We start from the raw sequence: 26,698 nt of genomic DNA on the forward strand, positions 1-26,698 counted from the left end.
TGAAAACGTCGCAAACGCCGGCTACTCGCGTCATGCCGCTATGTACTAAGTTGGATTAGGGGGGCAAATAGAAAATAATCTGAAAACAATTTCGGTTAACAAAATGAAGTAAAAAACATTTTATCCTAAACAATTAATTTTGTAATCACATTATTACATACATCACACCATCCGATCCTAAATCGAATAAAGCTTATAGAATCTGAATGTGACTATTGTGTGATTTTCAACCAGCGATTCGAAAGTTAACTGCGACTTGTATGGAATCGAATACTTTTCCCAGTATTGTCACTAGGTGGCGCTCTTTCGATTTCATAGTTATCTTTCACACGATCGAACAGAGATAGAATATCTCACACAGGGCACCCAGTCGAAAGATCTTCAAAAGCCTTTACCAATGATTAGATTCGGGATTTTGGATCGGAGAGTGTTATCAAAATAATGTTATCAAAAGTATCGTTAAAAAATCAGCGCATCCCAAAATTCTAGAGTGGTAACAGAACGTGATGGCAATGCCATTGTTACTCGAGAATCTTGAGATATGAAACTTTATATCGTCTTTGATGATCGCTACCCTTACACTCAGGAGGATTTATTGTTTTGTATTTTTTGCATATATAATCCACTTTGGACCTCGACAATCTACAACCCAGCCTCATGGGTGGTTTGTCTTCATTTTAAAAGATATGACTCTCAGATTTCCTGAATACTTAGAACTTTGGGAGTCATTCATTGATAACATCCCAGTGCCAGCGTCAATTTTTGAAAGCAATTCTTTCACGAATAGACCCTTTAAGCTGATCTTACATTAGATTCAGTAACTTTAGATGCGTTTTGTGTAGATCCTCGATATCGTTTCGAGCGAGCGATTAATTGAAAACGAGATCTCCCAAGTATACGACCATAGATAAATAACTAAGTTAATTATAAATAGCCAATGATGCCTCCGTTGTAAATAAATAGCTTCATTAAATCAGTTGACATGTTAAAATGTGGCTAGCCTTTGCTCGTACGTTACGTAGCACTACACTTCAATTATTTTAGATCTGAGATTATTGGCACTATTTGGTGCTTTTGCTGTACTACAAAGGACATCCTTTCTCCTTGTTGCACATAAGTTAGTAAGTAAATTTATAGCATAATATTTAGATCTATGAATTAACTTTTTTTAACACTGACTAAGCACCATTGGCTACTGTAATTCGCTTTAATTAGATTGCTAGTTTTTTTGTTTTACTTATTTCCCGCCTGTACTAAGTTATTGTTTTGAACTAAGAATAAAACATTAAAACTAGGCTCGAGTGTATTAAGAGACGTACCTTATGCGGCGGGTTGGGGCGCGGCGGTGCGGGGCGCGGCGGCGGCGTCTTGTGGCGCTTGTCCGCGGCGCCGGCGCCCGTCGCGGCCGCGGAGTTCCGCGTGGGCGCGTGCAACACTGCGAAGGGATCCGACTCCCACGCGCCCTGTTCGGGGTTGTAATCATTAATCCCCCGTCATAACATTCAATGTTAAATTGTTTTTTTTTTACATTAACAGCGGGCAAAAGAACAAGAGGGACACCTGAAGTTAAATGATCACCGCCACCCATGAACATCCGCAGTACCTGTTGCCGGCTTTTAAGGAATTTGTTTATCCGCCCCTTGAATAACCCTTGATTTTATTTTGGAGGGAACATATCAGATGGGAGATTGCTCCACAATTTGCAAGTGCGCGGTAGAAATGATCTGGTATTGCGAATAGAAGAATACCAGGCATCCAGCTGATGAGGATCGAATTTATTTGTACGGCGGAGGTGCGGTCAGAGAACAGGGAAGGTGTCAATGCAAACAACTCTTCAGAACACTCTCAATTAAAGAGTCGATAGCAAACAAAAGAAGCTAACATCTCTTCGGTGCCCCAGAGACTCCAAACTGCGAGTCATTTTGGGATTTTCAACAAGTCGTACAGCCCGCTTTTGTATCCGATCAACTGGAAGTTGGTAGCGAGGTCCCTCGGGTTTGTCTTCAGACATTTGCGTTGCCTTCTGCGTGCGACTCTTGAGGGTCACTGTGCAAGTAACGCAGGCATTCTGACGTCACCAATGCGGTTTGATGTCAGAGCTCATCTGGGGAAGTACCGTCGCCATGCTTATTTCTGCCGCTATTTTTGCAATGCTGTATACCGGTCTAAAGGGCGTGGTTGCCGGTGTAACAGACTTGTCATTTATGGCTCAAATTGGCAGACACAAAGTAGCATGTTGCAGGACGTGGTCCTCGCATGCCCTGTGGAGTGCTGCTTTGTTTATAGGCGATGGTTTTCCACTAAACACCTCCGTCATTTAAATAACAAAAAAAAATGCTTTATAATGTAAAATGGCCAAGATTGGTCCCGTCAACCTAAAGTACTTGCACACTTACATCAGCGGGCTTGGTGGCTTCGGTGGGCGCAAAGGCGTCGCCGGCAAATGGATCCGCGTTCGATGCGAACGCGTCGTTGCCAAAGCCGTCCTGCAATACATATTTCAGTTTTGTGAGATTCAACATTCAGAATTCATTTATTTCACGTAGGCCTAGTATCTAGGCACTTTTGAAAAGCCAAGTCAGTCTGGCAGGCAGATACTAGCGGGAAGAAGCCGGCAAGAAACGCAGCAGATTTTTTTTTTCAACATTATTCTGCAGTTTACAATCTTTAGAATAGATCAGTCCAAATTACCTTAGGTATCATGTTTTAAGCATATACTCAATTCCACAAATGATTCTGTAGCTTTCCCAGAAGATATGTAGATGTCACTATCTTATGATTACGAGTCGTTAGTTTAGGTTTTATTTTATTATTATTATTTTACAGGCCTTTCACATATTCTGCATATAACTTACTATAAGGTTTTTTCGTACCTTGTTAATTATTATTTTAAGCAAAAAATTGAGAATTTAATCCAATTTCGTTATATATTTGTGTGTTTATAAATCTCTACTGTCTATACTGCTTTTATAGCTTTTGTATTTTAATAGAACTTTAGCTGAATCGGAATTCGGTAAAGCAAAATACTGATAATGAAGCCATTCGTGTATTTTTACAATTTGTAACATCAAAGCAGAGCTTAAGTTTATTTGAAAGCGGTTCAGATAATAAAAAAATAATAAATCAACTGATAAGTTTCTAATCAAAACTTCAAACAAACAATGCCATCCCCATTGCGTAGCGTGATGGTAAATAGTCGTTAACTTTGCTATACAATTGGGCCTCGAACCCCAGCGGTAGTTTTCCGCTGATTATCGCGTTAAAGTAACATCACATAATAACACTTTTTACAAACTAGCTGTCCCAGCGAACTTCGCACCGCGGATAATTTTTTTTTAATGAATGTTATATTTTAATATTAATTATCCTATTCCGGTCTAAGAGAAATCCAAAAAATTAAATATCATAAAAATTGGTCCAGTCGTTCTTGAGTTATGAATGGTGTAACGAACACAACTTTCTTTTATTTATATATATATATGAAACAATATTATTCTAATAAAAAGCAACGCTTAGTTATTAATAAAAACACTTTTCTCAAATTGGCTCATGTATATAGAAAAATTCCAAACTTCTGCACGTTTCTGCCTTAACTGATGAATTCCATGCTTTATGAAAATTATTTGACAAGGGGGACACCTTTGCCGAACAACACCAAGATACATACCTTTGCAGAATTTGTGTTCCCAGAAGTGGGTGCGAAGGGGTCATTGTTTGGTAAGTTAGAGAAAGCAGAGTCCTTGAAGGGGTCGGAAGCAAACCCGCTGCCCCCGTTCATTGCTCCGAACTCGTTCTTTGAGAACGAATCATCATCCTGCGTAAGAATAATTCAATTATTGGAATATTAAGCCCATTAATAGGGGAATCAAGGCAAATTTAATCATTATAAACCTAACCTTAGGAATAGGAACTTAAAGTTCAGCTTACGGTGACGCAATCACGAGCTTTGTCGTGCAACGACAAGTGTTGCCTTGAGTTATCAATTTACCTTGATTATTTGGATGATCTCATTTTTGATGTGAGAAAAAACAGAAATTATAAATTCTGTTGGGAAGAATGGTTTTCTTTAATTCACGATTTATAAGCTCCTGACTGCATTCAAACCAGTTGGTAAGTTATAATGCAGTCTAAAATGGTAGACATTATAGTCATACGTTCATTAGAATATAATATACCAAATAAAAACCTGGCTGACTTAGTTGTGGGCTTTCTTAGACCAGGGCGCATTTGGAACCCTCCTAGCTTTAAGTTTAAGTTAACATATATAGTGATCACCGTCATCTAACATTAGAAGTAACATGTATTTATAAACGCTTCATAAGCGCCTGTGATAAAGTCTACACGAGTAAACATTTTAGAATTTTTAATTTGTTTTTTTTTTTTAATTTTTGTTCTTAAATTTTAATTCAATTTTTTTTTATTCACGTAGACCTATCACAGGCACTTATAAAAAAATAAATATACTACGACAATGCAAACATTGCCATCTAGCCTCAAAGTAAACGTAGCCTGTTTTATGGGTACTAAGATGACTGTTGAATATTTTTTATGAATAATATACATAAATACTTATAATATACAGATAAAAACCCAAGTAGCGAAAAACATTCATGTCCATCACACAAACATGTTCCAGTTGTGGGAATCGAGCCCACGGCCTCGGACTCAGAAAGCAGGGTCACTGCCCACTGCGCCAATCGGCCTTAAAATGACGCGTTATATATATGTTTACATAATTGTAAGCTATGTTAGATGAAAATCGGTGCAAGATGGCCGCCGCAACAGAATGGCGGTTCACATAAATTGTGTAACAACTAACATGCTATACGTATGAACGCTTGCATAAGCGCATGTGACGTATTAGAATGCGAGTGCCACGGGCCATGGCGGTGCCAGTGCGGCGGCACTTACGACGGCGTCGTTGGGCGTGCTGCCGCGCAGCAGCTGTTGCAGGTGCCGCTCCGTGTGCAGCGGCTGCAGAGCGAGCGCGCCCGCCGCCGCCGCGCCGCCCGCCGCCAGCTGCTCCGCCGCCGCGGCCAGCGCCTCGTGCTGCTCTTCCAGGTGGCTGAGCTTGAGCTTCACCTGCAGCGGGAACGGCACACGCTAGCTTCTATTGTGAATGTTGATTTATTTATTTACTAGCGGACCCCAGCGCCATCTGTCGGGCTAATTTGTGAATCTAAACCATCAAGGGTGCCACCCAAACGCATACCAAAAAATTCATTCAAATCGGTCCAGCCGTTTAGGAGGAGTTCAGTGACATACACACGCACACAAAAAATCTCAAATATATATTTCTATTTGTATAGAAGCTGTCCACGCGGACGCATCGCTCACTCAAGTAGGAGAGAGACAGATAGTCGAACGCGGAGGCCGACTGTGCCTCTTTGTCGCTCGTTCCGCGCTCTCGCTTGCACTTCAAGCCTCGGATGGAACGCCTCAGAGAGAGTTAACGCCGCATACGTCATGTTTTTTCGTGCGTGCAGCCGGCTCCATCGAATTATAAGACGTTGTCACGTCAAAAACCAAGTGCCTACGCCGGAGGGCCGGCCTCACCTGGCTAACGGCGAGGAAGGTTTTGCTGAGCTGCGCCGTGAGCTCCTCGGCCTCGGCCTCGGCCGCCGCCGCCTCGGCGTGCAGCGCGCGCTCCTTCTCCCGCAGCGTGCTGGCGGCCGCGCGCCGCGCCGCCACCTCCGCCTCCGTGTCCGCCGCCGCCGCCTCCTGCGCCGCCACCTGCGAGCGCAGCTTGTCCACCTGGCGCAACCAGCGGACGAAGTCACACAACCAGAAACTTTTAAGCCGGCCATTGTCGGTCAGTTTTTCGCGTCAGTTGAACTGACGTCCATCCTAAATTTGATCGTGAGTGTCGAATCATCACTCCAGAGTTCCAACTGACGATCCGCCAGGATATGTGACTACCATACTCGCGCGCCAAACTGCCCGTGAGTGTGCGACCGTCACTCCAATGGAGTCAGTTCACTCACACTTTCCCGATGCTAGCAAACGAAGAGTTGCAATCAATCTCTCATGAATAATTATCTCATATTAGTATCCTGTTTCGCAATACATGGAGTTACAAATTTTAAAGCTTCAAATATGTCGATTCGTCCATCCTTAAATAATTCCAGTCACTTGGTTCTAGCTATAAGTCATTTAATAAATTGACGTGAGTGAATCCTGTTATTAGGAGGTGTACAACCTATTTGGGTCGAAAAAAAAACTGAATTCTGATTCCGAAGAAGAAACATTAACTCTTGCTGCAGCTACTGTTTGCTGCCATATACTCATCATCAACAACAAAGAAAGCAATGGATGAAAGAAAGGCTTAAAAAAAGGAATCAATTCACTCACATCAATTTATCTATTAAGTGAGTTATTGCTAGAACCAAAAGACTGGCGAAATTTTTTAAGGATGAACGAATCGACATATTTGAAACTTTTAAATCTTTTAAGACTTCGTCTCCTAGCATCGGGAATGAGTTATGAAGAATTAAAATTTCCGACTGCAATATCTCCACAGCGCCTAGGAGTCATCATTCCAGAAACATGTACCAATCCACTTTAGTAGTGTTTCAAGAACAGGCATTTAGTCACAGTCAGCAGTTGACGGTTATTATTTTACCTCTTATGTTCTAAACGTTTACCATGAAATGGGGAAAATGGGAAGTTTGTGAGCTAGCAACATGCCGCAGGTGTGAAGCGAGACTTGCTTGGGGCGGCTTCTTCATGCAATAATGGCAGAATAAGGATTCTGTACTTTCTTCATTCTGTGCCAATCGTTATAAGTGTCACTATAATATTTAAAGAGGTCCCTCAATTTCTCCAAAATCCCTTCTTCAGATATTGACTTGATGAAAATGAGACCACATGAGAAGTATATCGTCTCCAACAAAACAATAAATTTTTCAAATTGGTTTTTAAAAAACCGAGTTCTAAGCTCATAAATGAAAAAAAATTACATATCGTACTTTGAATTGATGATTAGTCTGATATACTTTATTTAACTCACCTGTGTTTTTAAATCGTTTAACCTTTTCTGCGCCTCGCCTTTTTGGTTTTCTAACTGTTTTAATGTAGCTGTTAATGTATCCAATTCGCTCTGAAACAACACAATATAAAGCATTTATTTTAGCAAATCGAAAACATAATTCTCTCCGCCGAGCAAATATAATATTTGCTTTACAAAGTGAATTATATCGAAGTTAAATCAGAAACACATTAAACAAATCGTGGTTACTACACGATTGATGAATTCCTTAACGACAAGGCTGCTTGGAAGCAGGCCAGTCCGCTCTCATCTCTCAAAAAACAGAAAAATTCTAAAGATTGTTAAACTATAAAATGATGTTGAAAAAGAGCAATCTGCCGAGTTTCTTGCCGGGTCTTCTCAGCGGAATCTGCCTTCCGAACCGGTGGTAGAGTCACTACAAACAGACTGACTTGACGTTTCATAAGTGCTTACAAATTAGGCCTACTTGAAATAAATGAATTTTGAACTTTGCATTTTTCCCCTTTAAAAGTACCTACTAAAAAAAAGTCCGCGACAGCATATGTCTTTCTTTTCTTCTCTTTTAAGGTTGACTTATACGCGGATAAAGTCGCGAGGGACCGTTAGTACTTAATATCATCAGGTTCATTTATATTCATATCTCACCTGTAGACTGTCCGCTTCGCCGGTTTTGATGGTGACTTCCCTCTGCTTGGCGGCCAGCTCCGCCTCCAGCGCCAGTCGCTCCCGCGCCAGCGCGTCCACTTCCCGCGCTATCGCCTCCATTTCCGGCGTGGGCTGCGGGCCCAGGCTGACGTGCTCCGGTTTCTGAGCGCAAAATAACTTTATCATCAGCCATGATATATATTAAATTAAACATACAGCTTAATTTGTAATTATCTGTTTGAAATAAAGTCTTGGATATGAAATGATCAATATTTTTTATTATTCGCATTTTTTTAAGTTTATTTGAACATCAATATTACAATTTGTTCGTTACATACATTAGGGAGGTATTGTTATTAGACACGACAGAATTTAATCGCTAGCGAACACGCTAAGCTGTGCTTGTTATTGTGCTCGCTAGGGATTCTAGATTAAAAATCCCGCGCTATGTAGAGATAAGGCCAAAATGTAGCTTCCCTCTTTTTTACATGCATTTTTTTTTGTTTTCTAAGTTGTGTACGCTAAAAGTATATTTATAAGCCATGCATCAATAACAATGGCTTTATTTTTCTGGTGAATCTATGGATTAATAAGTATCGTATATCCATATCTAGGATGCTACATACGTTACGTTAGACAGATAAACAAAGCGATACCTTTCGCATTTATTAAGTACCTACTGATTTACGTATTTAGTTTCATGAACAAGAAGGTTCAGCTATTTTAAAAACTACTACGGTTGATTAAACTGGTGGCAAAATGGTAAAGCCTTGATACCACATTCTCTCGCCTGTAATTATGCTAGTATTAAAAAACGTATTTAGAATATGGTGTGTTGTATTTCTTCACTTACCATTGGGGCGTCAAGGAGTTTTTCCTGTTTTTGTATGCAAGAAAAGATTAAAAAAAACTATTATAAAAATATAAATACTCTTTCTTATTAATGGTTCTATAAAAAAATACTCTGAATAGGTGACAGATACAAATGTTATCAGAATTGACGAATTATTTTTAGATATGCAAAGATGTGTTGGTTAGTGGCAATGTTTCTTTTGTCTCAAATTAACTTTGTATACAGTGCAAATGATAACTTGTTATTCCAAAAGCTTCAAGATAAACAGATGGTTGGAATACCACATAAAAATAACATGGAACACTGCGCTTTTAATACTGAAAGTCAGATTCAGCTTTGGTCTCGTTATCACAACTGTCTATCTCGAAAGACTAAAATTCAAAGAACTGGACAGATATCAAACATAATCGTACGAGGATACGTGGGCTCGGTTGCGAGATTGCCGTGCAATTTGTGTGTATCGCCACTTGAAAAAACGCACATTTTATGGTTGTACGCTGAGGTAAAGCAAACAAACAAATATCATTAATTAATGTTAGTTAATTACATATTATCAAATCTCATCGGAATGATTAATTAAATTGGTAGGTTACGAGATGGTTGTTCCCAAAGACCATTTCAATAATTCCATTCCAAATATTGATGACCCTTTGAAAATAAAGTGTTTACGACAGACAATTTTCAGATGGATAATCAGTGAAGCAATGATTCTTTCAATTAACTTGTAGTGATGAGAAAAAGATAAAAAATCAGGTTTTGTTTTCGGTTTCCGGAAAAGAGACTTGATCTTTTTCATGAAACTTTTATTTGGTTTACAGAGATTTTAAACGACTTTATTTGGTTTAAGTCTCCTTACACAACTTCGTATGATATGCTAAGATTTAGGACTTTTTAGGTGTTCATTATCTCAAAAATTTCACGCTGTAAATATTTCAGTCAGTCAAGAACTTATCGTTCAACGTTATGGGGGAGAGAGAAACTGCAGTTATCAATGGAGAGTTGACGCTATACCACACGCGACCCGAAGACGCGGGCGTGTATCAATGTAAAGTGGAGACCAGCTATGGAGGTTTGGTGCTACTAGAAGTGACGGATGTGGAGAATTATACTGTCGTTAGTATTTTGAGCCTATAACAGTCCACTGCTGGACTAAGGCATCTCCGAACGGGAGAGTTTGACCATAATCACCACTGGTCAGGTGGGTTGGTTATATGATGATGATGGGGGTGATGATGGGGGTGGAGGTGGTGGTGGTGGGGTCGGTAAGGTCGGTACATGGCGGAACACGTGGCGGTAACCTCATGAGCAAGGTCCAATTATTTAGAAAATTTTTCCTTTTGAGCTTTCACCAGATTATCGTCATGTGTAATAATGTCAATTACGAGAGTGCCGATTGGCGCAGTTTGCAGCGACCCTGCTTTCTGAGTCCAAGGCCGTGGGTTCGATTCCCACTACTGGACAATGTTTGTGTGATGAGCATGAATGTTTTTCTGTGTGTGGGTGTTTATATGTATATTCTAAGTGTTTATATATTTTTTTTATAAAAATATTCATCAGTCATCTTAGTACCCATAACAGAAGCTACGCTTACTTTTGGGCTAGATGGCGAGGTGTGTATTGTCGTAGTATATTTATTGATTATTTTATAATTATATTATTACTATAGATATTTAATAAGGGAATTTTCTTCAGGTTAAACCGTCATCATCACGTGGGCCATACCCAGCTCCACCGAAAACAATAAATAGAGATTTAGTAATATTCACTAGTTGGACTCCGTGGAGTGAATGCAGTACATGTAACGTTGTTGGCAGACGGCGAAGATACGGTATATGCTATGTAGCCTTGACTGAGTACAAGGTAAACATTGTATGTATATTAACTTTTCAATTTATTGAGATGATACAAATATTAACTAATAGCACCCCCGCGTTGGTGCCGTGGGAACCAGTCGCGTGCACTAGGTTTCTTACCGGGGAATGCATACAGCAGAAAAATTGCATGAAACGGAAAAAAATCTCCTCCTTTACGAGTAATATATCAATTTTAGGGTAGGCAGTGCTTTTGTACATCTATGAAGTTCACGCTACTGGTGGGAACTGGAACACAGCATTGCAACAATGCTGCTTGGTGGCAGTAATACGGCTCTACTACTACTAAAAATGCTACTGCTAATGGTTGGGCGGGAAGGAAGGATAAACAAACAGAACCACATTTTTAATATAACTAGCTGCTGCCCACGTTCTTCATCTGTGTTTAAATAGATAAATAATTTTGATTTAGATTTCAAACAAAACTGCGCAACAAAATTGCACTCCAAAGGAACAGATTGACGATGATGTGTTAAATCTATTTCAAGGTAACAACTTTCCAATTGATCACAGCAATTACGGACACTTTATTTTCTATTGAATAAAGAATAACAATAAAACTGAAATGGTAGTAACTAACAGACAATGGTACAAAAAAAAGTTTTATATTTTTTAATATCAACAACACAAGAGTATTTTGACGGCCGATTGGCGCAGTGGGCAGCTTGCTTTGAGTCCAAGGCCGTGGGTTCGATTCTACAACTGGAAAATGTTTGTGTAATGAACATGAATGTTTTTCATTGTCTGGGTGTTGTTTTTATTTATAAAAATATTTATCAGTCATCTTAGTACACATAACTCAAGCTACACTTACTTTCGGGCTAGAAAGCGATGTGTGTATTTTCGTAGTTTATTTAACAATTTATTTGTTTTAATTGAACACGCGAAATCATTCGCTATTTAGATTTTTGCTATTCTGAAATACAAAATAAACTATTATCGAAGTCATAAAAACCGACCATATTTTCATTGTGTTTGGCTAGATAGCGATGTGTGTATTTTCGTTGTATATTTATATATTTATATTGTTATCACAACAGTCCTACAATCAATTGTCTAACTATACGTTTGCGGACACCGAAAATTCAGTGCACCTTGTTTTTTTAATATATAAAACTAGCTTCTGTGGGATCAATATTTTAGCTTATCCGAGAGGCATTCCATGCCGTTCTCAAAGGCTGCCGCCATGTATAAGAAGCCTACCAGAAGTTCAGTTTAGATCGAATGAAATTATGATTGGATTGTGTAAGGTACGCTTATTTTGAGTAACCACCAAAGATACATATTTATTTATTTATTTATTAGCTTTTCATGGGAAACAAACAGTATTATTACACATAAAAGTAATGCCGTATTTTTGTATCACATAAACCAATGCAGTTTCCACAACTTGGTTATACATATAATACGATAACATCAACCACAATTGCTTAGAGCGTAAGCACACGGCGTATTTTTAACGCGCAGACGACGCGCGTATTAGGAACGCGCGTCTTCAGCGCCGTAGACGCTGATTGTTGCGTTTACATTATACAATATCCTAGTAATCAATCAGCGTCAAGAAATAAATCTGGCAGTTCACTCCTAAATGGGGATAGCAATGAATCGGTTACAAATGACTCCGATATCATATCTGACATGTATGATGATATTGAATAAATAAATCTTATTCTCTTATTAATAATCAAAGTGCACTTGTCTTTTTAAGATTGATTTAGAACTGTAACTGGTCAATAAATAAATAGGTACATAATAAATAAATAAATACTGGTTGTTTTCTTACCTCAATGTGATGAGTTACCGTTCTTCTGCCGATATACATGATCTCATTACTGTATTTTGGCGAGTTAACTCCGGTTTTAGATACAAAAAAAGTTCTTGGAATGACGGATATGACATTCGATAACACTGAATTCGAGGAGTTTCTGATCAAAACGCAAAAGCTACGAGCGACTACAGCGCGTATACGCGCAGTAGAGGCGCGTTTCACGATCGCCCCGTGTGCTTAGGTTAGAAGGTTGCGTTCAAATCTCGTATGAAGCGCGTATACGTGCGTCATCTGTGCGTCGCCTGCGCGTATAAAATACGCCGTGTGCTATGGCTCTTAGGAATAAGTACCTAGCAAGTTAGTTACTAAAGATACCAAAGATGGCTTATTTGGACTTATTTATTTTATTTAAACATCTTTCTAGCGTATGTTATAAATAAAGAATATAATAAAAATAATTAGAGGCAAAAGGCTACCTTATCACTAAAAGTGACTTACTGACTGCAATCAAAAATCCCCGCACGATATGAAACTTTTACCATCTTATTCTTAAAACGACTATTTCCTGTTTTCACTATACCTACGAATCGCCTTAATGGGATGCCTAGTGATTTAGGTTATTCCTAGACAAAAATTCGGTTTCACGAACTCTTATTGAATGTCTAAACGACGTTACGTTACGTTACGTTAGTCGTTGTCTAAAGTTACGACACCGATTCAGCGGATCGTAGAGTTTAGGGGACTCGTAAACCGACGCTTGACAGATGAAAAAAATGTAATTTCGGTTTTTTTTTTAATCCATAAGAATGAAAAGAACCAAGTTAGGTTTTATAAGTTGATGAAAATCGATTGGGAGGTAAATGTATGCCCAGGAATCTTCTTTGATTAGGTGTTACTTACTTAGGCATTAGGCGTAATTCTTTTAAAGAATTGCTTTAATAGTTTATACTTTTTTTAAGTCGGTCAGCTTTAACGACCTCTATGGCGCAGCGGTTAGCGCTGTTTTCGAGTGCGGGTTCGATTTGGGGATTTATAACTTCAGAACTTTCTCTTCTCTGGTCTGGTGTAGAGGGAAGCTTGAACGGAGGCTGGTTACCTGTATCGAAAAAGACGTGCCGCCAAGCGTTTTTGCGGTCCGGTACGATATCGCGTGAAAACCGACTAAGGGATGTAGCTACCGTACCCCAAACAGGTTAGGCCGTTATTATCTAGACTGCACCAGGTAAGATTGTAGGTAAATGCAGCCATGCACTGGAATAAAAAAAATTGTACCTCCTATTTTAGGTACCTTGTAAAAATGGAATATTCGAGATTCGATCCGACACGGGGAAAGTTCTGGAGCGAGTTAACAACACGGCGGGAATTTACTCGTTATGTCAAAGAAAACCTTTGCAACCGCCACTAATTGCTAGAGAAACGATGTTCGTTCTACCAGGAGTGAAGATTTCCATAATTTGTCCAGGGTAATATATATAATAGTAGCTCGTCTACGAAAAAGGACTCATTCACGCTTTGCTTATTGTGCATTGCTAGATAAGGAGATATAAGATTTAAGATTTAATTTTGAATTTTGAATTTTTTAAGATTAGTGTTTCTGATATGAAAAAGGGGCTTCTCATCAGATCGCACTTTAAAAATTTAGTGTAATAATTTTGTTTCTTCTGAAACACGGAACTAAAGTCTGTTATACAAATAATTTCCCCAGCCGTATATTTTTTTTTAAATCCCGCTGGATAATATTTAAGATAAGTAATATATTTAAATAGAGTTTTTTTCATAAAATTGGTAGATACATCTGATGTGAAAACAATGGCTTATTTGCTAATGAGATCCCACTTTAAAAACTGAGTGATATAATGCCGTTTTTTCTTGAAGACGGAAGTGAAGTTTGAAATACACTTCAAAATTTCCTATGCTGTATATTAGTAAAAATCCTGCTAGGTTCTATTTCAAGATGATCATTTCAGTAATGTCTAAGGAGCAAATTCAGTTTTAAGTTTTTAATTATGTACTTAGTACAAATTCGAAACTTGGAATGGAATAAATGTTAACAAACTGGTGCAACACTCGAGCGCAAAAATCTTCAATAATTAAGATAAGCGTAATTAAATCGATATGTAAACATTAATGTATTTTCTTAGGTTATTATCTGACCTAACTACATTCACCTCCGCTATGCGGTCGCCGAGTATCGGCTCACAAAAAAAGAGGAAGCGCAGCTTTTTCCATAACCTTCGCAGCACATCGTGTCCACTTTCCTGCACCAAGTCGTGACTGATACGACGCACTAATGGAAACTGTCCTTGAACCGTTCAGGCATATTACTGACACAGTTATTTATTGCAGGACAACTGGTCGCGACATTCCCGTGTCATGGCGGATCGGCAACACGCTCGTGGCGCCGAGACAATTGGATGCATCAACGGGCGGCAAAGTGCACCTGAACTATAGGGACCGCATTGTGTTCAGCCTCGTGGAATACGATGATGCTAATGTGTACAGGTGTGATTGCAATGGCGTTAATTAACATACAATGGTGCCACGTGGTGGCGGCTGATCAGGTGTCGTATGGGGCGACTTTTTTTCTATGTATATAGCCTCCTATATATATAGAAACTGCGGTGCTAGCACATGCAGGAGATAAAAATTATATCCCCCGACAAGGGATATAATTAACGTATCCAACTGCCAAAGCGAGGTGAGGTGGAATATTTATTAGAACGTTTTATATAAAATTGAATTTATCAGTCGTGAATTTTCACAAATTCTGTCTTACACAAACTTTGATCACGCACACACAAACACACACACACACACGCACACACACACACAAACATACACACATACACAAACATACACAGAAACACGCATACTTATTTTGTATATTATAATATGGTTGTTATTTTTTATTATCATCTAAATTTCTTTATAACATGTCTGTCCTTTTGTATATCATTGTCTCTCTTGTTTACCTACCTTCATTTTAATGTATTTTGTTAAGTTTATTTTAATTGTAATGGAAGAGCGGAGTCTTCTGCCACAGGGGTAGTAATACTACTCTTAAAAGAAGGCTTCAGCGATATATTGATGCCACTTACCGAAATAAACTATTTTTATTTTTTTATTTTTTTTTAAAGCACGTGAACAAGGAACAGGAAAAGTTTACCCCCGTTTATAATTACCCATACATTATTTGGATATTATTTCCACTTGTGCGCCAGTGGTCTAAGAGTTGATAAAGCTGTGGGAGAAGATACGTTTCTATCCTTTCCCCGTCGATAGGTTTGTCTCCTGCCCACGCTAGCCGTGCTGGTGTACAGTCTCAAGATTAGTGATGATACAGTCTGAGATAGTAGCGGGCTAGCCTGTTAGAGAATATGGTATTCGTACAACTAATCGGTTTCTACACGACATGGCAACGGAACACTAAATCTATGTCGGTAGAGTTGTAACTAGCCACGGCCAGTGGCGTGCAATTGGTTTCTTACCAGGGTATGCATACAGCAGGAAAATAGCATAAAACGGCAAAAATCCTTCTGCTATACGAGTTATATATCAATTTTAGGGTATGCATAGCTTTTGTGCATGTATGAAGTGCACGCCACTGGCCACGGCCAAAGCCTCCCAGCAGACCAGACCAGAGAAAATTTGAAAAATTATAAATTGCCAAATTGCCTCTGTCCTGTCAGTTGGCGCAGTGGGCAGCGACCGTTTCCTGAGCCTAAGGCCGTGGGTTCGATTCACACAACTTGAAAATGTTTGTGTGATGAACACGAATTATGAAAATTAAGCTTAATCTGCTATAGTCCGCGAAAAGGGGTAGAATCTGTATGGTGTAATTTATAATATCTTCAATCCTTCTCCGCACCAAATAGATCTTCGACAATGTATCCTCTCAAGCATCGTCGGGAGATGTCGACTTTTCAATTATTTATTATCGAGTTAAGCTTAATTTTCATGATATATCATGGAATTCCGCAAAGTAACGCCTGCTTCTATCCAATGACTGAACATGAATTTTCTTCAGTGTCTGGGTGTGTATACGTATATTATATATATTATTCATTAAAAATATTTGTCAGTAATCTTAGTACCCATAACACAAGCTACGCTCCCTTGGGGGCAAGATGGCGATGTTTATATTGTCGTAGAATATTAATTTAGTAGTAGCAGATTACTTAAATTCACAGCAAAGGCGACTTTGGTAATACAGCGGAAAAATGATCACTACTACACGATATATTATTAATCTTTTCTTATTTTTCTAAGTTGCTGGCAAGGCGACATATTGGCAGGAGTGATCAAGCTGGAGGTATCAAAGAGTGCAGCTGAAACGTACAGAAATCGCTTCATATTCGTTGCATTGATAATTTTATTAATTTTACTCTACAATTATACGAGGAATCTTTTGCGTCGTATTCTACGCAGTAGCAAGGCCAGAGTCGAAATTTAGGGAAGGCCGTGCTATTTTTAAAACATTTAAATAATCTAAATGTTAAAAAACGTGTATGTATATGCGTTAGAAGTTATACTTCTTTAGTCACAAGATAAGTCTTTTCAAAACTGTTATCTTTTGCCTTATTCACGTTTGTAGAAAAAATTAAACTAACAATAAAAAAAAAAAGGTATTTAAAACATTGAAAGTTTTATTATATAACGCATTATCTAGTTATTACATTATCAAACTTTGTTTTGAAAAATTAAAATGTTGACTATAGCTAACTTCAGGTTGTTGGTTTTTTGTGACAGTGCATCGTAAAAATTTGCTCTCACCCATTGTACCCTAACGCGCCAAAAGAAGTATAACTTCAATAAGTTTCTAAGCGTATATTGCCATGTATATTGCTATTGTTGACGTTTTCATGCAGAATTACAATACCTTCTTATTATTAGAACGTCAAGGTAAATGAATGATATTAAATGCCAAATAAGGCAACGCTACGGCAGAAATTAGCATAAATCAGTCTAAAAATGAAATTATTACGAATATATAGTTGAAAAATTATACTATGTACGAACGTCGGGTCTTTAAGGTCCCGTTGCCAAGAATCAAGTCGAGCTTTGCTAAACGTTTCAGTCCATTTATTTATATAAAGTTACTAGTATTTGTGACATTAAACATTGCTCCGTAAAACAGGCAAAAGCAAAAATTGTATTATATGAATTGTTTAATCGACTGTAATTCGAGTGACAACATAAATTTAAGCTGTTAAATTGTAAATAGGCACCCACGAAACAGGAATACCTAGTGTGGGTACCATCGGTAACATAGAATCTGTAAATGTTGTTTTTGATAATAAGTATTTTTTTTCTTTTTTTCTTTTCATTTGGCAAAGCCGAAGTCATCAGGGCGTATCAGATTAGACACTATTTAATTTGGAAATAAAATTAAAGTGGCCGAGCCGCCTACGGGGACTCCGAGGACGTCTTCGTAGGCTGATAATCTCTCACTCAACACTCAGGTGTTCGGCAGGGTGATTACGTATCTAGGAGTAAATCTTGCAATCACTGCTGTCATACGTCACTCTTGTTTATTTATTGTATGGAAAAGTGACGTTTGCCATCATTAATAATAATAATAATAATATTATATTTCAGGCTCTACGCATAAAATTTAAGATCAGTTACAACATAAAATTTAATGCGATTAAAATAAATACATAAACATGAATAAACTAAATGAATTAGCAGTGATTGCATCATTTTCGTCAGTCGCGAGATACGTAATCGCTCTGCGGGTGCGTGCGTGCGTACTCACCGGCTGCGGCGGCGGCGCTGTGGGCTGGGCGAGCAGCTCCGGGGGCAGCGAGGCCGGGGGCGGAGCGCCCCGCAGCGCGCGTTGCACCAGGCACATGGCCGCCGCGAACTGCTCCCGGGACAGCTTGCCCGCGCTCTCCGTGTCGCACAGCGCCCTGCCAACACACCCGACGATACAACATTGCCCGACCATGAACCAATTCCATTTTAAAACCCGGTCGTGACAAGCAATATGTTAAAACACATTTATTACAGAGGTTACCATACAATTGATGATTTTCTTAATGACAAGGTTGCTTGGAAGCATCCTGCTCCGCTTTCATCTCTGACGAGATAGAAAATTGTTTATGTTGGAAAAGAGCAACTGCTGAGTTTTTAGCCGGCTTCTTCTCGGTAGGATCTGCCTTCCTAACCGGCGGTAGAGTCACTACACACAGACGGACTTGACTTTTCAAAAGTGCTTATATTAGGCCTAATTGAAATTAATAAATTTTGAATTTTGAATAATCTTCACCACATCAACCCGTTACTGACCCACAACAGAGCACGGATCTCCTCACACAATGAGGAGGGGTTAAAGCCGTAGTCCACCACGCTGGCCTAGTGCGGATTGGTGGACTGCGCAAACCTTTCAGAGCATGATGTAGAACTCTCAGGCATGCAGGTTTCCTCACGATGTCTGGCTTCAAAGCAAGGCATTCATATATTTGATAATTTAAATTAAACGTTTAAACTACTCAACTTGGCACTAAAAAAAAAGTGTTAGTAATATTTCTAATTTTAAACGTACTTTATATTATTATAATTATTATAATAAATCGGAGGTAATCGAAACATAATCGATTATGATCTGTCATTTTCATAGAACAAAAAACGTACTAACAGGTTAGCCCGCTACCATCTAAGATTGCATCATCATTTACCACCAGGTGGGATTGCAGTGAAGGGCCATCTTGTAGTGGAATAAGAAACAGTGGTCGGAGGGCTACCGCCCGTGAGGGCTCACCAGATCTGAGCCAGCGTGCCCTGTTGCAGGCCGCTGTGCAGGAACACGTCGCGGATCTCGGCGCCCGACACGAAGCCGTCCATGTCGGTGTCGGCGGCCGTGAACTGCGCGTCGTACTTGGCGCGCTCGGCCGCCGACATCCACGCCTGCGCGGCGGGCGCGGCCGGCGCGGGGGGCTGCGGGGACGGGGCAGGGCTCACGTCGGACACGTGCTGGACACGTGGTAGCGTCGTACTCTGAGCGCCATTTAGTACAGTTTCCCAGTATTATTACTAGATGGCGCTCTTTCGGTTCCATACAAAAAGTAGTTAGTATTCAAAAAAAAACATTACCTACTACTCTAAAACGAATATTGATATAGTGTTTCCGCTATCTGCTTTGGAAGTTATTGTTACGAGTATATATAAGACTACTAGCTGGTGCCACCGATCTTTGTCCGAGTTTTTTATGGTTTTTCAAAAATCCCGTGGGAACCGTTCAGTTTCCAGAGACAAAAATTTGTTTAAAAAAAAAAAAAAAAAGAGTGTGTGTACTTATGAACTCGCGTTAGAAGTTATACTTCTTTGGCGTATGAAAAAAAAAAAAACTAAAATGTAGTAGTGATTAACGATAAATATTAAAATTAATCAAAAAGATTTTATTTAAATAAAAAAAACTTTTATTCACGTAATAATATTTATTTATTCACACTGTTTGTACTGTTACGAAACACGTGTTCTAAGTATAAAAATATTAGAATATACAATTTGAACATAGTTATCGATTTTCATGCCACCTAGAACTAACTTTACGATGTAGAATTCAGGTGTCGGTGTGCGCGCGCATCGTAAAAATTCACTCTCATCATTTTTCTCCATCGCCCCAAAAGAAGTATAACTTCAAAAAAAAGTTGCTCTCCGTCCTCCAAAAATGTTCTCGATTGGTTGCCTAGTTAGGGCGTGAACGGGGGACCAACAAACAAACCTACTTTCGCATTTATAACATAAGTTGGGATTATATTCTATAGTGTTATATAAAGATATATCAACATAAACTTGAGTGGTACCAACACACCCAGCGATGTACTCACAGACAAATCCAGCAGGCCCTCGAGCAGCGAGGCGTTGGACTGTGGCTGCTGCGGCGGCGGGCCGGGGCGCGGGGGCGGCGCGCGCGGCTGCGGGGACGGCGGCCGCGACGGGGGCCGCGACGGGGGCCGCGAGGGGGGGCGGGACGGCGGCCGGGCGGGGCGCGCCCGCAGCTCCGGGGGCAGCGTGGTGGGGACTGCGTGCTTCTCCAGCGCCTTGTACACCAGGTGCATGGCCTGCAACCAATACGCGTCCCGTTGAGATACTATTTTTTAATTATTTTATTTATTTAACTCTTTATTTGTACACCACTATGAAGTTAGGAAAATAAAAAAAAACAATAGAAATACAAAGACAGAAGTAGAATACAAAAGGCGGCCTTATCGCTTAGTAGCGATCTCTGCCATGCAACCTTTGGATTAGGACAAGATGAGCGAGAGCGGACAGGTGGTGTAAAATTATTATAAATCTACATTCAAATAGCTACTATCTATCTTACTTATCTATGTGGGGCCCGCTTCGGCGGACTTCGGCCATGTAGAATCTTTTGTACTCGCCCCATCCTAATTAACTTCAAATAGCCACTCTAATAGGCCACTCGCAAGAGTATAGTGCGTTAAATTTGTATTTCTTGTGCAAAACAAAAGTATTCACACATTCATTCATCCTTTTAGAGCTAAGTTTCTCCGTCTAACTTTATTCAAATTCAAAAAAAATCAAAAATCATTTATTTCAAGTAGGCCTAGTTCATAAGCACTTTTGAAACGTCAAGTCAGTCTGTTTATAGTGATACAACCGGTTCGGAAGGCAGATTCCACTGAGAAGAGCCGGCAAGAAAACTCAGCAGATTGCTCTTTTCTAACATAAATTTATAGTTTAACTTTGGCTTTTTAGCCAACTAACCACATTGCTATTTTTATCAATTGGTTTATTTCATCGCAATTTTAAGTATTTTAAATAAAAATCATTAAATAAATTATTGTCGTCGAAAATGCAGCGTAAATCTTCCTATAAGAACACTTAACTACAGTGACGTTAGCAAAAATGTCAAAAACTATGAAAAATTAGAGTGTACTAGTTAGAATCAAAGAATAATTCAATAATTATATTTGAATATTTGAGGACTATTTTCGTAAGGTTCAGCGAATCCCACTGTATTGCCTGTTGCCACCTTAACCTTGTGGTCATCTGAACTTGAACAAATTAAATGATACCAAAGCAAAACAACAAGTAAATTCCATCACTCACCACTATGAACTCGTGCCTGTCGAGCATGCCGTCTTTGTCCTGATCTGCTAAGTCCCAGATCTTGCCCAGCGTCTCCAGCGGCAGTTTGGACTCCATCAGCACTCCTTTGACCTGCAAGGTGGAATTTTTATCATGTAGAGCAAAATTATTATATATTTTGAATATAATAATAGATAATAATAGAATAGGCTTTGGCTCAAGGCACGCCAAACATTGTACATTTCTGCAGCGGCCGGCAAAAGCTGTCATTAGTTGTGGCCAAGTTTTATATAGACTCTTCTTAAACCTGTCTTTCCTTTGAACTCATTTTGTCAAATAAAATTACTTTTCAAAATCAATGACGAATAACAATAACTTTTCAATAAACAGTTGTCTATTTGCAAGCCAGTGCGAAATTTAAAAAAAAACCATTGATAAGTTACCTTCTTGGTTGCCATGTTTAGGAGTAAAAGAGCGTTCCATTTTTAAATTACTCACACGACAGATATGAGTTTACTATGTTATTTATTTCGCCGCTAAACCACGCTGCTCGCATTTATATTTATATACCTAAATAAATAGCAATATATATAGACACCCAGACACTGAATCTGATCACACAAATATTTTCCAGTAGTAGGAATCGAACCCACGGCCTTGGACTCAGAAAGCAGGGTTGCTGCAAACTGCGCCAATCGGCCGCCCAAATTGACGCTAGGCGCTTGCATCCGCATGCACGGCTCGCCGTCGCGATTATATCTACCCAACACCCTTGGCGTAGTGCGAGAGTAGATGTGCGCCGCTGACCTTGTTCCCGGGGATGAGTCCGTTGCTGGGCTGCAGCGAGTCGAAGAGCTGGCTGTACTTGTCGCGCTCCGCCGGCTTCACGCTCCAGTCGCTCAGCGGCGCGCCGGCGGGCGCCGCGGCCGGCGGCGGCACCTTGGGCAGCTCGCCCTGCGACACATTGCCACCGTCATTGACAACCACCAGCGGCCCAGGGCCCAGTGGGGCTCGGGGACACTGGCCAGGGCTATGACCCTATCCTGGTCACGGCAGTGAATGTCACTGTTACGGCGGAGTATATTTCGTCTGGGAAGTGTACAACGGGTTCCCCGGACGTCCAATAAATCCAACGAGAGGGACATGCCGTGGTGGTTTTTAGTTCGGGTAAACGAGTCCCACATAACCTCTGTCCTGCCCAAAAGGACAGAGGTAGCCATAAAGCTTTTCCACCACGACAAAAAAAAAAAAAAAGGGCTATGACCCTTTTCAGAGGTACCAACACCGCCTTCATCTATAGGCGGGGCGCCAGTAGCGTGCACTTCACATATACACATAAACCCTAATAATTTCATACAACTTTATGCTTTAGAAGGAGAATTTTTAAATGTTATGCGATCTTCCTGTTTTATGTCTACCCTGGTTAGAACCCATATGCACGACAATGCGGGCCTGCTGGTGTGGTATGCTAGTTCGCGGTGTCTTGTCCGGATAGCACATGCGATGAGTTCGCGGGCGGACAGCGGCCTGGATGATCCGTGTTTTGCTTGCGCCCGTCGCTCACCAAGGTCGAACTCGTCAGTGTAAAACTGGCAAGCGCCCGTCAGCCAGCAAGGAAGCGGTTTTACTCAGGTGAGATCTCTTGTACGGATTAGTACGCTTCAAACACCTTTTCTCCCTCATCATTCACGTTGGTCAATTGCGAATTGGTACACTTCAAACACATTGTATCCCTTTCGTAGACAGCTCATCATCATTCACGCTGGCAAAGTGCAAATTGGTACACTTCAAACACCTTTTAAACCTTTCTTGGGCAGCTCATAATCATTCACGCTGACCAAGTGCGGATGCACTGCATGCAACTACAATTGGGGATTCTTTATATGAAAATAATAGTAATCCAGCTAGAAGTAGAGTTACATATACATTCCTGGCGATCCAACAAATAAAGCATACAATTCGGGATTCCAAATATGAAACTATCATACTGGAACGATGTCAAAACTGAATCGATTTTCATGCGATAATGAAGGCTCGATGTCTACATCCCCAGACCTGTCGAGTCGAGTGGGCATTAATTCAAGGAGCTATTAAGCGTTAAGGATAAATAGTGTTTACGAGGGTTCTCTATACCTGAGTATTTTTTTAAATTTATTTATAATAACATAATATAAAAGCGGTGATAGCCTAGTTGTTAGGACTTCATTTTCTCTTTCGGAGGTCCGAGTTCGAATCCGCTGGGATTCGAATTCCACTTTTGTAAGTTACGTGCGTTTTAAGCAATTATAATATCACTTGCTCTAACGGCGAAGGAAAACATCTTAAGAAAACCTGCATGCCTGAGAATTCTCCATAGTGTTTTTAAATGCGTATGAAGCCTGCCTGAGAGTTCTCCATTGTATTCTCAAAGGCGTGTGAAGCCCACGAAACTGTACTTAGCGTGTAACTGTACTGTACGTACCAGCGTGGTGGTCTAGGGCCTAAACCTTATTATACTAGGCCATTGGGGGAGGAGACCCGTGCCCTGTAGTGAGCCGGTAATGGATTGTTAAGATGATGAACAGTGCACGATGCAGTGCAAAATGGCTGATGCTTTTGACGACCTACCTGGCGCAAGCGTTGTCTTATTAGTGGAGGTCATGGGTTCGATCCCCGACGGGGGCAATTTTGGTATTTATAATTTCAGAATTTTCTCTGGTTTGCACTGGTTGGAATGTGAGGTGGGAGGCTTCGGGTGAGTGGCTATCCTACCAAAGACGATTCTGGTACGATGCCACGTAGAAACTATTTAAACTATTTAGGGTTGCCATAGCCCTACCCAGTGGCCTGCACATTATTGTTGACCAGGGTAGGCATAATGCAGAAAGAATAACGCATTGGCACAGGAAAAAGCATCATTTTGGGTACGCAGTGCTTTTGTGCATGTATGAAGTGCACGACACTGAACCCCAAAAGTAGTTTGCTACCATCTCAGGCATAACTTACCGCCAGGTGATAATCAGTCGAAGTTTTCTTATTCCACTAAAAGTTAGCCCTTGACCGCAATCTCACCTGATTGTAAGTCACAGATGGTAGCGGGCTAACCTGTTAGGAAGTAAGTAATATTAAACCCCTTTCTATAATCGGTGTTTACGCGACATCGTACCGGAACGCTAAGCCGCTTAGCAACGTCTTCATCGATAAGGTGGTCAGCCACCGAAGCCTCCCACCATTCAACCAAACCATAGACTGGACTGGAGAAAGAGAGCTAATCAAAAGTACAAGGGATGTAGTGAACAAGCACAAACACTCACGACTTTGGGCGGCGGTGTCTCGGAGTGTATGTTGCTCATGTTGATGTCCTTGCCCGCCTGGGCAAGTGCCACCAGCTTCAACGCCACAAACAGTCCCGCCTGTAACACAGAACTATCGGTTAGCGACCAGCGAGCCACAGTGTAGTATACTGATATAATAAGCAGATATATAGATAGTTTTAATAAAGAAAGCACAGGTATCCCTGGCCATAACACCAAGAAAGATGACAGGAAGTTGGTCATAGACATTGGTTTTAGAGAAAAAAAGGAGGACATCTTGGAAGAGGGAAGAAGCAGGAGCGGAGAAACGAAAAACATGAATATAACATGATCATTAAAATAACGTTACAGTTACAGTAATTATATCCACTAGTCACTATTGCTATGTTTTTACATAATCAAGTTAAGTTTAAGTAAGGGCAACTGTACTGTGGGCAGTGGTAAGTTATTAAGTTATTTTTTGGATCTCACAGCTTATAAGTACTCTCATGTCTCTCTTAAGCGTTTTTTCTCCTTCTAATTGACAATATAGTTTTGTATTCGCAAGTTGTGGCAGTCTTTAAGTGGGTCTAAAATATTACATTTATATGTTTTTTAATTTTTTGTTTAGTTTTTAAGAGTTGTTGTTGGAACCTGTTGATTGTCCCTTAAATAAATAAATAAATAAATACGGTGTTCCAAGGATCCGCAAATATGCGACAGTGAGGTGACTCTGTCAGCAGTGCATTTAGCGCAAGAGAGCGAGAAATGAGAGATCGTACGCGGGACACTGTGCGGCAAGACGCTTTGGCGACAATGCTAGAAATCTAGAAAGATTGTTCTTCAAAGACTTATTTAAAAAGCTGTTATTCAATGTGCATTCAGATTTTCAACATCTTACCACAAAATATACAGATTTCACATCTGAGAAGATTCAAACCAGCTTCGAAGAACTTACAAAATTCATTTTATTCAGTCAAGGACTTTTTAGTGCACAAAAATATTTGACTAGACATATATACCATATTACCTATACTGACATTATATTTAATATTATGCTTTTGAATTTACCTCAATACTTGGACGTCGAAGTGAACGAGAAAATATGCGTGAAGCACAAAATGAAAACATCCCTACTAATATTATAAAGGTTAATATAAGTTTATTTGTTACGCTTTCACGCAATAACTACTTAACCGATCCTCGTGAAATTTTGTACACATATCCCTGAAAGTGTTAGAAGTAATATAGGATACTTTTTATCCCGACATTAAGCTCGGTTCCTTTGGGAGAGGGGATGAAAGTGTTTGAAGATTTTACACCATAACTCCAACAAAATATAACCGATTTAAATAATTATTTTTGTACTATAGAGGTTATAATATGTGTTTAATTTTGCCCAAAATTTGTGTAGATCTGAATGTGGTTGGAGATAGAGGACAGCAGCAAAACACTCATTTAAGGCTTAGCGATACTGAATACTTTAAATATTTTTAGAACTACAACTAAATTGTATGCCACATCAAAAAACATAATCAAACGAAGTCGCGGGCAACAGTACAACTAGTCTATATATAAGTGTTTAGTACCTACCATTTTTTTCCAAATAAAGAATTTGAATTTAAAACAGACATAATAACATAAACGGTTTATAACAGTCCACTGCTGGACTAAAGGTCCAACGGCAAGTTTGCCCATAATCACAACGCTGGGCAGACGGGTTGGTGATTGCAGTAGATGGTAGTAGCAAAGAGGACGCTGCTACCCACTCTGTCATACTCCCTTAGTCGCCTCGTACGACGCCCGCGGGAAGAGTAGGGCGGTTCACAACTGTATTCTGATCTGCCGCCACCACACGGCATCGACTTATTGCTTACTAGCTGATATCCGCGACCTCCTTCGCGTGGTTTAAGTTTTTTATCCCCGCGCGTTCGTTAACAATTTTTAATCTAACCACGGAAACTGTTTGAGAGATCGGTATAGAAAATATGTCCCTTTCCATAGCATAGGTGACGTGCAAACCATATTTAAAGAAACAAACATAAAGCTGTCTGCCCGCGGCTTAGCTCGTAAACAATTTTACTAAAGGCATCGAGATAAAAGGTAGCCTTTGTTCTTTTCCATGTTAAAGGCTACATGCATGCGAAATTTTATCCAAATCCGTTCTGCCGTTTTTGCGTGATTGAGTAACAAACATCCACACTTTCACATTTATGATATTAG

At 39.9% G+C, this 26,698-nt stretch overlaps 1 protein-coding gene across 3 annotated transcripts in view; it reads right to left on the reverse strand.

The window, feature by feature from the left end:
* LOC120633063 (epidermal growth factor receptor substrate 15-like 1) overlaps window positions 1–26,698 on the reverse strand; it is a 46,120-nt gene that overhangs the window by 7,981 nt on the left and 11,441 nt on the right. Inside the window, exons 4-17 of one of the 3 annotated variants that reach the window (XM_039903152.1) lie at window positions 24,497–24,595; window positions 22,011–22,157; window positions 21,225–21,335; window positions 19,979–20,212; window positions 18,910–19,085; window positions 17,905–18,058; window positions 8,508–8,531; window positions 7,655–7,816; window positions 7,010–7,099; window positions 5,557–5,754; window positions 4,912–5,082; window positions 3,668–3,814; window positions 2,397–2,486; window positions 1,320–1,463 (exon numbers count right to left, since the gene is read on the reverse strand). In XM_039903152.1, coding sequence (XP_039759086.1) covers window positions 1,320–1,463; window positions 2,397–2,486; window positions 3,668–3,814; window positions 4,912–5,082; window positions 5,557–5,754; window positions 7,010–7,099; window positions 7,655–7,816; window positions 8,508–8,531; window positions 17,905–18,058; window positions 18,910–19,085; window positions 19,979–20,212; window positions 21,225–21,335; window positions 22,011–22,157; window positions 24,497–24,595 — 1,947 coding nt within the window. Of the gene's footprint in view, window positions 1–1,319; window positions 1,464–2,396; window positions 2,487–3,667; window positions 3,815–4,911; window positions 5,083–5,556; window positions 5,755–7,009; window positions 7,100–7,654; window positions 7,817–8,507; window positions 8,532–17,904; window positions 18,059–18,909; window positions 19,146–19,978; window positions 20,213–21,224; window positions 21,336–22,010; window positions 22,158–24,496; window positions 24,596–26,698 lie in introns of all 3 variants that reach the window. The other 2 variants (XM_039903150.1, XM_039903151.1) reach the window with 2 other exon arrangements.

This window comes from Pararge aegeria, chromosome 21, assembly GCF_905163445.1.
Source record: "Pararge aegeria chromosome 21, ilParAegt1.1, whole genome shotgun sequence".
Lineage (NCBI taxonomy): Eukaryota > Metazoa > Arthropoda > Insecta > Lepidoptera > Nymphalidae > Pararge > Pararge aegeria.